General features: G+C 57.2%; 1 protein-coding gene across 7 annotated transcripts in view; it reads right to left on the reverse strand.

Moving 5' to 3' along the window:
- Position 1: 1 nt before the first annotated feature.
- TLE3 (transducin-like enhancer of split 3) overlaps positions 2-13,736 on the reverse strand; it is a 28,058-nt gene continuing 14,323 nt past the window's right edge. For 2 of the 7 annotated variants that reach the window (XM_010572134.1, XM_010572138.1), the window contains exons 4-17: positions 11,791-11,992; positions 10,386-10,402; positions 7,938-8,057; positions 7,616-7,666; positions 7,281-7,436; positions 7,009-7,141; positions 6,551-6,747; positions 5,833-5,909; positions 5,356-5,605; positions 4,924-5,171; positions 4,439-4,586; positions 2,979-3,129; positions 2,426-2,502; positions 2-2,162 (exon numbers count right to left, since the gene is read on the reverse strand). In XM_010572134.1, the coding sequence (XP_010570436.1) occupies positions 2,055-2,162; positions 2,426-2,502; positions 2,979-3,129; positions 4,439-4,586; positions 4,924-5,171; positions 5,356-5,605; positions 5,833-5,909; positions 6,551-6,747; positions 7,009-7,141; positions 7,281-7,436; positions 7,616-7,666; positions 7,938-8,057; positions 10,386-10,402; positions 11,791-11,992 (1,935 nt within the window). In that variant the 3' untranslated portion in view covers positions 2-2,054. Of the gene's footprint in view, positions 2,163-2,425; positions 2,503-2,978; positions 3,130-4,438; positions 4,587-4,923; positions 5,172-5,355; positions 5,606-5,832; positions 5,910-6,550; positions 6,748-7,008; positions 7,142-7,280; positions 7,437-7,615; positions 7,667-7,937; positions 8,058-10,385; positions 10,403-11,790; positions 11,996-13,736 lie in introns of all 7 variants that reach the window. The other 5 variants (XM_010572133.1, XM_010572137.1, XM_010572139.1 and 2 more) reach the window with 3 other exon arrangements.

Consider the following 13,736-nt stretch of genomic DNA (forward strand, 5'->3'; position numbering starts at 1 on the left):
GGAGGAAAACAGCACCGACTTGCAAACCAGTGACCATGCGGGACACGATCTGGGGGTGACCTTACTGCTGGAGGAGTTTGCCATGGGGACAGTTCAAAGCCCCCCAGCCCTTTCCAAGGCACCCCCCCATCAATGCAAAGAGGGGGGATGCTCCAAGCGCCCAGGTCTGGGGGCACAGGGGGACGGGCAGAGCTACCCCTGCACAGATCCGCGCCAGCCCCAGGGACGAGCCCCGAAACACACACAGGGCATCGCTGAATGCCCCAGCAGGCGCCAGCATGGGTCCATTGGCACTGGGGGCATTTTCAGAGTCATTTTTCTGAGCCAAACCGCCCTCAGAACCACTCTCCCTAAATGCAGTTTTAAAGAGCTTGCTTTTTCCTTCGCTGGATAATTAGTGCACAAGATCGATCCCATCTCCTCCCTGGCCAAGGCAGCAAGCCGTGAGCACTAACGAGCCGCACAGAGCAGACAGCATTTGCCTGGGACATCCCCCTTAATTTTTCTTTTGAACAGAAAAGGGCAAAAATCTCAAACCCCTCTTATTTCAATGGGAAAAAAAAAAAATCATTTCCCATGAGATCTCCTTCCAACCCCAACTCGTCTCTCCCCGCTCCAGAGCAGCTGCTCAGAGGGATGCGATGCTGACCGCGCACCCCAGAACAGCCGGGTACTGACCACCTCTGCTTCATCCTCCTCTCCCCCATCTGTAAACCAGGCAGTTCTCACCTGAACCCTAAGCATTATTATTTTTGACCAGATTAAAATCAAAAATTAAAAAATAATCCATAAAAATGTAGTATAAAAATTCTCTTCCATATGCTACAATACAGGGTGAGCGCTTCTGCTACACAAATACTTTTATTTCCCATTATGTCTTTTTTTTTTTTCTTTTTTTTTCTTTTTTTCCCCTTTAGTACAAAACGCTGAAACGCAGGCCTGTGCGGGGAGGGGGTCTGCTTCATCAGAACCTATATACCAGAAGACACAAGACCATATATAGCCCACAGGACCCTACCAAAGCCAGCCCCTTCCCCCCACCACACACAAACCCTACTTGTTAGTAAACTTTGCTTTTAAAAAAACTGTATTTTAAAGGTTATCAATTCTAATTCTTTACTTTCATTTGAATACAAAACACATAAGTTGCTATTATCTTTCGTGGCTCCCTGAGCTGAATTTACTATGCTTTCTTTGAAATCACTCCTCATTGCTTCTGTCCGAAGACCAAGAAGGGCTTGCGCAGACGATCCCGCAGCGTGGGCTTCCCCTTTTCTTCAAACATACGAGCACAAAAAAATCCATATATAAAAAAAGGTGATTGTGTTGCTGATGTCCCGTCAGTAGCTGAGGATCTGACCGAGTCCCCTGCGGTCCCAGCAGCGTCCCACCATCACTAACACACCGAACAACGCACGGGTACGACAGTAGGAACAACTTTCACCAGTGGACATCTTTGCTCAGCCTGGTTACGCGCTGCACGGCAAAGTCACGTCCCAACGGACGCTTCGGGGGAGGGTAAGGAAAAAAAAAAATTGCCACCACCAAAACCATCAGTGGAATACAATTACAGCAGACGAAAAATACACAACTAGTGTACTGGGAGGGGTCCCCCACCCTTCCAATGCTATTTACTAGTCCATTATTTACATTTTTCACAAGTCTTATGCAGGATGCACAAAAAAAAAGTCACAATAAAAAATAAGTCCTTTATAGTGCCACCAAAGCGCAGACGGAAAGAACCAGAAAACCAAAAAAAAAAAAAATTAAAAAAAAAAAAAAAAAAAATTAAAATAAAACCCAAAACCCTAAAACCAAACAAAAATTTGTTTAGGGCTTCAATGTGTGCCATATTTGCAGACCTCCAAATAAATCCATGTGTGTTGTACGCCGGGCCCTTGAGGCAGAGCCCCGCCGGAGCGTGCCGGTCCGTAGCCGAGCCCCGGGGGCCGCCCCGCAGCAGCCCCCCCGAGCCCCCGGCCACTCCCTGCCGGCCGCCCGAGTCCTGCCACCACCGGTGCTGGGAGTTGCCAGCCCTGCTATAAAATCCGCAGTTAGTAGATGACCTCGTAGACTGTGGCCTTCTTGTCACCAGAGCCCGTGACGATGTACTTGTCATCCGCTGAAATGTCACAACTTAAGACGGACGAGGATTCCTTGGACTGGAAAGGGGGGGGGAGGGGGGGGGGGGAAGAGAGAAAAATTAAAACCATCAGTTTGGTTTCCCCAATGAGGCTACCACAGCCATGTTTCACCAAGCAGCACCCATGTTGGTGGCATCACCACATCCCACACACTGGGTACCGAATCCAGCCACCCCAAAATGATTTCCCCCTCCCCAGAGCTGGCAGCCCCCCGGCTGATGCCAAGAGGGGGCTCCAGGCGCTGCCCACCTCCATGCCCTGCCGGAGAAGCAGCCTCCTACCTGGAAGATGCTCGCTCCGTAGGGCGTCCTCCAGGCATTGAGCAGGTTGTCTTTTCCAGTACTCACAAACCATTTACCTGCACCCGGGAAACACGGCATCAGTAGCCGAAAGCTGCCGCTGCCGACTCCCTGCCCCGTGGCCGGCAGCACCGAAACCACCAGCCGGACCCTGCAACCGGCCTCTCCCTGGCCCTGGAGGCTTCTGGCTGTTTACCCTCAGAAACTGGAGATTTTGGAGAAATTGGAAAATCTGGAGATTTCCCAGAGATGGCTATCCCAGCCTCTCTCCTGGTGGGACAAGTCCCACCACCGCCCCGCGCTCGAACAGGGCCAGGCATCGGGTCGCCTCCTGCGACGCGGCAATTTGCAACCACAACTAGGACTGCTTTACAGGGATAAACCCCAACGGCACCATCCGTGGGACGGATCCTGCCGGAAGCCTCCCTGCTCAGCCCCCCGCCACCGCGCCATGCATCGTCCCTTCCTGCCGCCGTCCTCGTGTGCATCCCCAGCTGTCACCGAAGGAGTCGAGTTTAGGGCCGGAGCCGCTTACCGCAGTAGGCAAACTTGAGGGAGAGGACGCAGCTCTCGTGGAGGTGCAGCTGGTACTTGTCGGGTTTCGTGTGGTGCAGCACTTCCACGTTGCTGCTCTCCATTCCCACCGCGAGCCACTCGCCCGTCGGGCAGTATCCCAGCGAGAAGATCTGTGGAGGGGGACGGAGGGGTGCTCAGGGAGGGGGATTTGCACCCACCAGCTCTGCCTGCAGCCCCCTGCCCGAGCAGGCACCAGCCACCTCGGTGTCCCCAGCAATTCCTCATCGCAGAGAGACGCCGATCGCCTGGGCACGAGCTGAGCTGGGGGTGATCCCCTTGGTGATTTTAGTAACATGATGGCTTTGCCCACAGCACTGGCAGCGAGGCCAGCAATTCAGAAGAGATACAGCCCGACAGGCAGGGAAGGACGCAGCCTGGTCCTCTTAAATCACCGAGTGTCCCCAGCCACTGAAATGTGGGCACGGCAAAGCTGAGAGCCAGCGGACACATCTGCCCCTGCAGCACAGCCCCGGCTCTTGCTGGATGAGACACGGCCTCTTCCAGGGCCAGCACTTCTGTCTTTGGACAGAAAGTACCTTCCTGGCATCCTCCAGAGGTGGAAAACTCAGCGTGGAAGGCAGCGAGACTAAATAAGCTTTAAGCCACGGCTACTCATGGGCTGCTAACCGTGGCGGCATGGCTTCTGGATGCCCAGGTCCACGACGGCAAGTGTTAATGCAGTGGGATGTCCTATCTGCCAGTGCCGTGGGGTCAGCAGCTGGGATGCCCTCTTGGCATCAGCCTGGGGGCTGCCTTTCTGGACCCTGATCACGCAAGTCTAGTTTCACCAGCCATATGACATTGGTGGAGGTTGCTGGCCAGCCCTGAGGAGGTGCAGCAGGGTCTGGAGAGGCACATCCATGTACTTGGAGCAGCTGCACGAGACCTACAAATGCCAGGATGGGTCCAGCCCCATGGAGACTGCTGCACTTGCCGAGAGGACACAAGGTCCCAACTTTGCCCCTCTGGACAAGGGCTCTGGGAGGATCTGCAGGAGGAGGCAGACACCTAAGCCCTGCAGCTATCCCACCTGTGGGGCACCCAGAGCCAGCCTGTAACACCCGTGGGCATCCCTAGGCGAGCACCACTTTCTTAATGGCAGCCTAGTCTTGCTGCAGATGAAAAAGTGATGAAAGAGGAGCTGAAACAAGAGCCAGGGAGCCCCACAGCTCCTACTGTCTTGAACACTCTTGGGTTACGCCTAAAGCAGTGGGCACAGCCAGACACAGAACTAACAGGGGCCTGTGCAGGCTATTTTCCCAGCAGGAAAAGCCCCCTCCAACACGCACACAGGAGCCAGTGCTGAGCAGGCTGCCCCAGTTTCTGTGGAAGGATAAACCCCTGCGTGGGGTCTCCACGAGGAGCTGCGCAAGGCCAAGACATTCCCTGCTCCCGGGGCTGAGGGCACCCCGTTCTTACCTGGGAGGTAAAGTCATGCTGCTGGAGCTGCCTCCCTTCCCGCAGGTCCCAGGAGCGCACTGTGTTGTCCAGACCCCCTGTCCACAACTTTGTACCGTCATGCGAGATATCTATGCAGCTGGCACCATCTGTGTGGCCTTGGAATTGCCTTCAAACAACAAAAAATAATGCAAATCTTCAAGGGGAACGCTAGCAAAAAGCACGTAGGTTGCTTCAAGGGAGCTGGTGCTCAGGCTACATTTACGAGGCTTCCCTGCACCAAGCACACCTGGAAATCCATCCAGGGAGCATCCTTTGCCAAGGCGCACCAGCCTGGCCGAACCCGCTGGGTTCACTTAGGGCCAAAGCATCGCCAGATAGTGCTCGTCACCATCCCCAAGGTCCTCACGCCAAGACACGGCCAGAAAGACCCCGATTACGGAGAAGAGCAACCCTTGGTGCTCCCAGCCCTCCTGCCGCGGTCAAGGGTGCCGAAGCCGGCTCACCTGACGAGTGTCTGGTTGTGCAGGTCCCAGACGGCGATGTTGCCGTCGCTGCAGCAGGAGAAGCAGACTTTGGCGTCGGGGCTGATGGCCAGGGCGTAGCAGGCGGGGGCGGAGGAGGTCAGCTCGGCCTTGATGCGGGGCGTGGGGGAAGCCAGGTCCCAGATGGTGAGCGTGCTCGCCTCCCCTCCCACGATCAGCGTGCGGCCGTCGGGGAGGAGTTTGCAGGAGCGGATGTAGTTATCTCTGTTCTGGAGGGGAAAGAGACGTTAGCAGGAGGACGGAGAATGATTCCCTGCATTAGAAGTGGGGGAAAGCAGGGGGGACATGCACTTGGGGACCAGCGGCGATCCACTGTGGCCTGCTGGCTTGCGCATGCATCAGGGATGCTCCAGCTCCCACGCAAGGCAGCGGCACTGCCCCAAGTCCCCTTACCAGGCAGTCCAGCTGGGAGATGGGGCTCTTGCTGCCCGGCTGGCTGATATCCCAGATCTTCACGCACCCCTTGCCCCCAGTGTAGACGTGCCTGGTGGGGTTGCTGATGGTGACGGCACACACCACCTCCCCGTGGCTCAGCGTGTTGATCTGCCGGGCGTGCCGTGGGATGCCGGGACCCGCCAGGGCATCGTGGGGAAAGGGGACCGGCTGCATCTGCCCGTCGGCACTCACGTGGAAGGAGTAGGCTCTGCCGGGGAAGGGCGAACGGGAGGGGGGTCAGCCCCGGAGACAGAGGTTTGCTGCAAACCCAGCGTAAGGGGCGGGGGCGGGTGGCATTGCAACCCAGCTGCCAGGTCGTGCCTTGCTGGGGACCAGAGGCTTGGCTGGACCCAGCCCCAGGTGAAGCCCCATGCTCATCTCCCTCCCGGGCACACTCATCCTCACCCAGTGCATAAAAAACCAAGAGGGACTTACGGCTTCCCTCCAGGGATGGACGCCAGGCTTGAGGGCAGGCCGGGGGCTCTCATGGGCGGGTGCGGGTCGAAACCAACCTGCCAAGAGACACGCAGACACAGGTGAGGTCGGACACGAGCCGGGCACGTGAGCAAACAGCTTCCCATCCGCGAGCCTGGACAGGCGTGGGGACACTCAGTGGCTCCTTTTCCCTTGCTGCTCAACAGCTAACTGTTATCTTTTCCCTGGCAGAAAGGGCTGGAGAATTAGCCAAAGGTTTTGGGTCTGCAAGGACCAGTGTGGGACAGGCTCACCCTCCCCGTGCTGTTCCCAAGGCCCCAGGGACAGGAGCAGCCAAGCCATGCCCAGCACCCCAGCTGCAGAAACACCCATCTCTGCATTAACAGCAGCACTTTACTTCTTGTTTTGACTGTGTTTTGCCTTACAGCATGCAATTGAATGTTTAGCAAGAGTAGTGGGGAGGGGGCTGTACAGTGGGTACTTTCCACGCACAGGGGGAAGGATAAACCCCAGTGTAGTAGCACATGCACTTTACCCCACAGGGAGGCATCTCCACACCCAGCACCCCTTGATGGTGGCTGATTCAAAATGCAGCTGGTGAGGAGCCCCACTTTCACAGCTGGCACAGGGACACCCCCCACCCTCCACCCCCCCGCCAACCCTCCCCGCACCCACCACCCCACCGGGAGCGAGAAAAGGAGCTAAAAGTGCTACGTACAGCTCCAAAGCTCACCATTGGCGACCGGCCATAGGCAGCGGCGGCGGCGGCAGCGGCACTCATCTGCGGGGGGATGTTGTGGAGCCCCGCGTAGGCGCCAGGGCTGGTGAGCGAGCCGTTCATCTCGTGGTGCCCCATCATGGCGAAGGGAGCCGCGTAGGAGCCCGCAATGGAGATGGGCGTCCGCAGGGCCGAGGCTGCGGGAGGGTTGGGGACACGGTCAGGGGACAGAGCCCACCAGCATCCAGCCCCACTCACCCCAGAGAAGAAGAAGCAATGGCTGGACCTCCCTCCTCACTCCATCTCTGGCACGGGGACCACCTGAGCTGCTGGCACCCCTGTCCTGACCTGGATTAGGTCTCCAATAAACCCGACACCCCCCCACAAAGCTGCTGTGCCCCCACTGAAGCTGTGCTGGGGACAGCAGCAGAGAGGTGGCACCAGGGACCGGTACCCACCCAGGGGGTCCATGCCGGTTGGCTTGCCGGGCATCGGCCGCAGCCCCGGGGTGCTGCTCGTCCCTGGGGTCGGAGCATCGTTCCTCGGCGTCGGAGTGTTCGACTTGAGCCCGGGCGTCGACGATTTGTCATTCTGGATGGAGAAGGGATGAAAAACAGAAAGGATGAGGTTCAACCGCCGGCACCTGCAGCCCCTGCTCAGCAAGCCCCTAGACCCGGCGAGTACCCGTGGCCGGCGGGGCCTGACCCCCCCGGCAGAACAAAGGACATACGTGGCCCAGGTCTTTAGTCTTGGAGGAGGGAGTGCTGCTGGAGGAGGCGACCGAGGCCGGGCTGTTTGGTGCGTCCCCCTTCTTCAGCCCACGGGCTTTGTCTATGCCGTTCTCCGGGGGAGAGTGGGCTGGGCTGACCCGGGGGGTGGCGGGGTCCTGTGAGACAGGAGAAAGCATTGGCACCCCCAGCAGCGGGGAGGGCTCCCTCCGGCTCCTCTTTCAGGCAGGAATTGGGCCGGTGCCGGGGGGCCCCTAAGGCATCGCCCCCCACCCCTCAAATCCCCACCGTGCCGCAGGGAGAGGAGCAAACCCGCCGGAACAGCCCCATGCCTCACCTCGTTGGAGACGTCGACCACCAGGTCATCGCTCTTGTCACCATCGCTGTCCTGAAACGCAAAGCGAGTTAAACCGTGGAGAGGTGCTAAAACCCTGGGGTGGGGGGCAGCCCTGCAGGGAGCCAACCCCCCACCCCGCAGCAGGACACATCACCCACACCACGTTCGGGAAAATATTACCCAAACCCCGCTTTCTCCCACCCGAAGTCCCACCTGAACGCGTGCCGCACGCCCTGTGCCTCATGCTGCTGCGTCCCCGGCAGCTCTCAGCGCCCCCCCCGGCAGCCGCTGGACCCAGCTGCAGACCGTCCCTGCCACTTACATATCGGCTCATGCTGTCCTTCTCCTCCGCTTTCCGCTTCTTGGAGTCAATGCTGTAGTCCGTGGAGCTCCGGTGCTTCTCGCTGGCTCTCAGGCTCTCCGAGGGTGAAACGGAGTTATTCTGCAATAACAGAAGACACTTTTTAAGTTGGAAACAGGCCTTCACGAGCAGCAGCTTAGAAGGTGCCGCAAACAGTCCTCCAGCCAGCACTGAGCCTGAAATCCAGCCCTGTCCCAGACTGCAAAGCCCCAGTGGTGGGGTGAGACCCCACAGCCCACCATGCTAGGGAGCAGGGGACAGGGTCCAGCCTGGGCTGGAGGACAGCCACCACCGAACCGGGCATCGCTTTGAGCCCCGGGGATGCTGTCGGGGCAGCCCCACAGGGCTGCTCCATTCCAGCAAGGCTGCTCCTGGACGCCTGAGCCCATTTACTGCAAAAGCAGAGCAGAAAAAAGGGAGGAGCTGGCAGTTGTTTAAAAAGGCAAACCCTGGGAAGAAGCTGTGTGCAATTACAGCAGCCCCCAGGATCCACCAGCAGGTACCGGTGATTGCAGAGAGGGGAAAAGCTGTGCTCCCCTAAACCAGCCCCATCTCCACCTTCCTCTGCCCCCCACAGGGAGCACCACAGCTTCACCCCAGCCCTGGGCAGGGGAAGGGCTTTGCACAAAGGCTAGCACCCACGAGAGCCCACGGGTGCTTCCTCCAGCATCGGCAGAGCTGGGGGGCTTTGTTCCCAGCATTCGTTAGGGGAGCAAAGGAATCGCTTCATCCCAGGCCCGGCCAAGCCACACCAGCAGCTGAGCTCTGCTAAGCCAAAGGGCATCCAAAAAACATTTGTCCAAAAAACCTTTGGAAAAATCTACGTCACCGGGAGGGGCAGAGCCCAGCGCCCTGTGGTGCAGCCCCGCTCAGAGACGGGGCCTTTCTGTGCTCGCTTCAAGCGGCAAAGCCCAGGAGACACCGGCGTTCCCCAGAAAACCCCTCGCACACTGGGACTGCGCTGGGAGCAAAAATGGCAGCGCAAAACCACCTCGAGAGCAGCAGAGAAAGCCCAGCCCCGCATCACCCTGCGGCACAGCCCCGGCCCTGCGCAGATGCCCTTCAATTAGTTTCTCGGAGCAGCAGGAGAAATTACCATCATTTCATGTCTTGTAGAAGAGCCCGCCACCCCTGCTAAGCAGAAATGTTCCTAAGCTCCTCTGCCTGCCTTTCTTTCCCAGCTGAAAGGGAGAACTAAAGCAGTTCATGTTTCTCCTCGGTACCCAATAAGCAGCTTTGGATAACACCGGGGTCTTTCTTCTCAGGCAGTCATGCTGAAAAACCTCGCAGCTACCAGAGAATCATGTCAAGCATTTAGAGGCATCGATCCATTCAGCCCGCCGCTGGCCTGCCGCCAAGAAACTAAATATTTTTTATTGCGCAGGCAAGGCTAGGAAAATATGAATGACTAACTCTGATTATCGTGCACATTAAACCTCCACAGGGAATACCCCGTATTTTATTTTATAGATCGGGAACCTTCCCATCTCTGACGGCCCCCTCCCTGCTGAAGGAGGAGGTTAATGATGCCCAATTCCCCTCTCCCCCCTTAAATGGCACTTTTCTTCCCATCCGCCCCCGGCTCTCAAAAGGCCCATTTGTGGGCTCGGGGATGGCAGGAAATCGCTGCAAAGCCGCAGCTCAGCCGGGCTTTGTCCTGCCAGCTTTTCCCCGAGACGGCAGCATTGTGTACCCCAGGGGTGGGGGTGCAGGCTGAGCCCCCCCCTCCATGGGGAGACCAGCCCCCCACCAGGCTCCTACCAGCCTGTGCCCACCAAAAAATATATTCACCACCCTCTCCATCCATGCTCAGGCACTGCACCCAGCCAAAACAAGAACCAAACCACTGCTATTAACACCGAGGTGTCAGGGACACAAATAAAAAGCAGCCGTGCTGGAGGTGACGGTTGCCCTCCACCACGGTTATTTAGCTGGTTAGTTAACTGCTTGACCTTCCAAGTCCTACTTAACACAGCGTAATAGCCAAACCCATCCCAACAGATTAGATGACCCAAGATAATAGAAGAGTGATCAGGAATAAAATAGCTTTCCTAATCACCAAAGGATTTTTAGCTGCGCAGACTTGACTGCGCTCATTCACAGGGCTTAGTCAATTGAAACTGAATCTCGAAGCTCTGCGGCAATCAAAAAGATTTAAACCAAATCTCATAACCGGCCCGGAGGAGGCGGCTCCACTCGCCCCGGCACAGCCGAGAGCCCAGCAGCTCTTCCAGCCGGGGGGGGGGTTCTTGCCTTTTTTTTTTTTTTTTTTTTTTTAATTAAATGGGACCTGTGCAAATGGCATCCCTGGAGCTCACGCCCAGAAGTCTGTTTTTTAAGACAGTAGATAAAACAAAAACATGCAGCCACCAGAAACTGAGGAAAAAAAAAGGAGGTAACGGGACTTACTGCACTTGAGTCTCGCTCTTTTAGAAGAAGCCGGTGTCAGAGGCGAGGTCACAGCCAAAGTAAAGAGAAGACAGAAAAATAAAGCAAGTTAGGCTAAGTCTTAAAACAGAAAAATAACTCTAGAAGGTCCTCATTGTATGGTCTCCTGCCTGAACTCAAAACCTATCTGGTCTGTCTTTGGCTTGCTTTAAAATTCCTGTCCCTTGTCCATCCGGCTCCTGCTGCCTCCTGCCCCTTTCTTTTTGTTGATGTGATTTATTTGGCAAAACACACAGAGGAAAGGGGAAATGCCCTGAAATGCAAAAGCAATGACACCAGCCTAAGGCTCTTGTGACCAAAGTCACAAACCCAGGAGAAGGTCCCGACTGCCCGTCTCCGCAGCCACGCAGGCAGGATGTGGTTTAGCCATTAATTTGTACGCAAAAAGCCCCTTTTCCCTAGGATGTCCTGGCAATTTGAATCCATGCAGAAAAATTAATGTAATTGGAAAATTGCTACCAATAGTTTTTTCTCACTGGCTTTCACATGGAGGAAAACCACCCCAAATCCACCAGCAGCAGAGCCCAACAACTTTGTGAGGCTGTCGGATAACTGCCATGCAAACCAGTGTATTAAGGGGAAAGATCTCAGAACTTCATGTGTTAACAGGCAGGGTGGTTTGTGAGGAAAATCTTCAACACTGTTGGTTTGCAACCAAACTCATGCATCATTTTATCTTCTAAAACATTGTCTTATCCCTAACAATAAGAAAAAACAGCAAGTTTGCTAGTGAATGTTGCTGGTTTCCAGACCATCAAAAGTCTCTGACAGTGATGGAAAGGAGAAGGAGGAGGAGGAAGGCTGCTTTGCCTTTAAGGCACGGCTGAATGGGGAGGCAGGATTTGCAGCAAGACTCCATCAAAGCCTGCTAGGACTAAAACCTGCATGCGAACTCAGGGGGCAAGTGAGCAACTCAACCCAACAGAGGTCAATCTGCCGGTGTCATTTCTTGGGGTGATTTGCACTCCCTACCCTAAACGAGCAAAGAAAGGAGCAGTCTGGAGGCAGGTCCCCACCTCCTCTGCCACCTGAAAACCCCCACCATCCCTCAGCTGCTCCCAAAGAGCATCTTGACCCCAGCAAACAAGAAAAGGGAAAGCTTTGGGATCGCCTGGAAGCTGCCAGTGGGAACATCCCGCAACAGCGGCATCTCCTCCCTCGGCCACCGAGGTTGATTTAAGGAGCTTGAGCATCATGTAGGGAAAGCCGCATCCCTAAAGGCACAAGCCCACCCCCTGAAGCCCACTACCCCGAGGGACGGGGCGGTGGGAGCAGAGCCATGCCTGGACCAGGGCATTTCTAGCACCAAGGGATGCAGCGACGGGCAGCCCCCGAGGACTGCGTCGACCCGGCCCCTCACTCTCACCTCTGTGGTCCAGGTCGTGATGGTTTTTCTCATCCTTGACGGCGAGGTGTGCCTGGCTCCCCAGGGCACCGAGAGCCAGCAGCCCTGAGCTGCTGCCGGTGACCGGCGGGATGCCCGGCGGCTGGAGGCCCGAGGGGTGCGGCGGCAGCTGGACCGGGGGTCCATGGGCGGCGTGGGAGAGGTGCTGAGCCTGGAGCTGCTGCTGCTGCAATGAAACCACCAGTGAGCCGGGGAGGGGGCAGCGGGACCAAGGGGGCATTTTGAGGCATCGAGCGGTGGGAGCAGTGCCGGGAAGGGGCATGCCCCGCTTCATGCCGGGAGGGCGGCGAGGTGATGCCCTGGGGAGCTGCCCCGCTCGGCTGCCTGGAAGGAGAAGCCCCGTTAGCAGGAGAGACGGAGGGTGTCCTGTGCACGGCCCTGGGGGTGATCCCCACCGCAGCCGTCTACGACACGGCTGGGTGGCACGAGTGCGTGCATGGCACACACACTTTGGGTCAGACTGTGAGCGTCATCCATAATTCCAGGTAATTCACATCTTCGCTGCAGGCTTAGCAAGTTTTGCTTTTCAGTAGATATAAGAAGAAAAGAAAAAAAAAATACCAGGACGCAGAAAACGGCTCTGGCTAGAGTGCCAGCTGCTAAACCAGATCAGAGAGAGAAAATTCAAGCATCCAGGATCCTCCCAGGACACCTCAGAAAAAAGAAGTTTTGCTTATTTGCTCAGGACTAGCTTTAAGGTGCTTGAATGTGAGAAGAAAACCGCCCACACAGCACTTTGGCCCCATCCTGCCACCCCACTGCTCCCAGCCCCCTCCGACATCAGCTGGACGTCCCCTGCACTGGGGATGGGGCTGGCCGAACCGCAGGTGCACCCTCTCCCCAAGCCGTGGGGCAAGGCATCACCACCCACACCCCCAGCAGGCAAGGCAGGCAGGTCCAGCCCAGCCGGGGGGGTGCACAGCCCCCCAGCTGCTCCCCACCTCCCTGGGGCTTCGGGGAGGTGTGAGCCCTGGCCATCCCAGCACGCACGCATCCAGCTGTGGGAATTGCCCGCTTGTCTTTAGCTGGAAAAAAACCTGAACTACAGCTTTGGGGAGAGGAAGGGAAAACCAAACACAGCCCCTGCATTTCTATTTCAAGTACAAACTTGAAGAAAACAAGCTGAGATCCAAGCTGCTATCAGTCAACAGTCTGTCCTCGGTGGTGTCACTTCCAAGAGCCCCAGGCCACCGCTCCCGCGGCTCCTCCGCCCCAAGGACAGCATCGGTCCAGCCAGGAGGGTCTCGGAGCTGGCGCTCACCTCCTGCCTGCACCCATGGCCACCTCCAGCAACACCCTATTAGCTGCCGGTGAAAGCTGCATTTGGGCAACTGTCCTCCAGTAGGAATCATGGGCTGGGGTGGGGGGACACCTGAGCTGCAGCGGAGCCCCCCACACCTCCTCTGGGTGCCCGCAACCAGCTCGGATCAGATTTTCTCCCTCCCTGGTGCCACCAAGCATGGCAGAAGCTGTCACCAGAGCGGGCAGCTTTCTAGCAAGCCGGGCTGTGCGTGGAGGAGGATCCCACGGCACGGTGAGCAGACATACCACCGACCCACACCCCATCCGAGGGGCACAGATGGAAAGCAGGCGAGGGCCCTTCCTGCAAGGTTCAGAGGGGCTCAGTCCCAGCCCTGCACGGTGACAGCCAGGGAGCCAGGGGCTGCACCGCAGCACAGCTCAGCTCAATTCCCAGCAGCAGGAACACACCAAAAATACCTCCCAGGTACGGGGGACCCTACCTTTCCAACACTTCCATCAAGGAAATTTCCAGCACGTCTCCCCCTGCGCTGCAAGGGGATGCACCTGGCTGCCCCCGAACCAGGCTCATGCTCTGCAGCACTCGGGTGACCCCAACACAGCCCGAATTGGGGGGGGGGGGGGGGGGGGGCCCCGCGGGCGGCCCC

Source organism: Haliaeetus leucocephalus, unplaced genomic scaffold (assembly GCF_000737465.1).
Source record: "Haliaeetus leucocephalus isolate CR32 unplaced genomic scaffold, Haliaeetus_leucocephalus-4.0 Scaffold339, whole genome shotgun sequence".
In the NCBI taxonomy this organism is placed as follows: Eukaryota; Metazoa; Chordata; class Aves; order Accipitriformes; family Accipitridae; genus Haliaeetus; species Haliaeetus leucocephalus.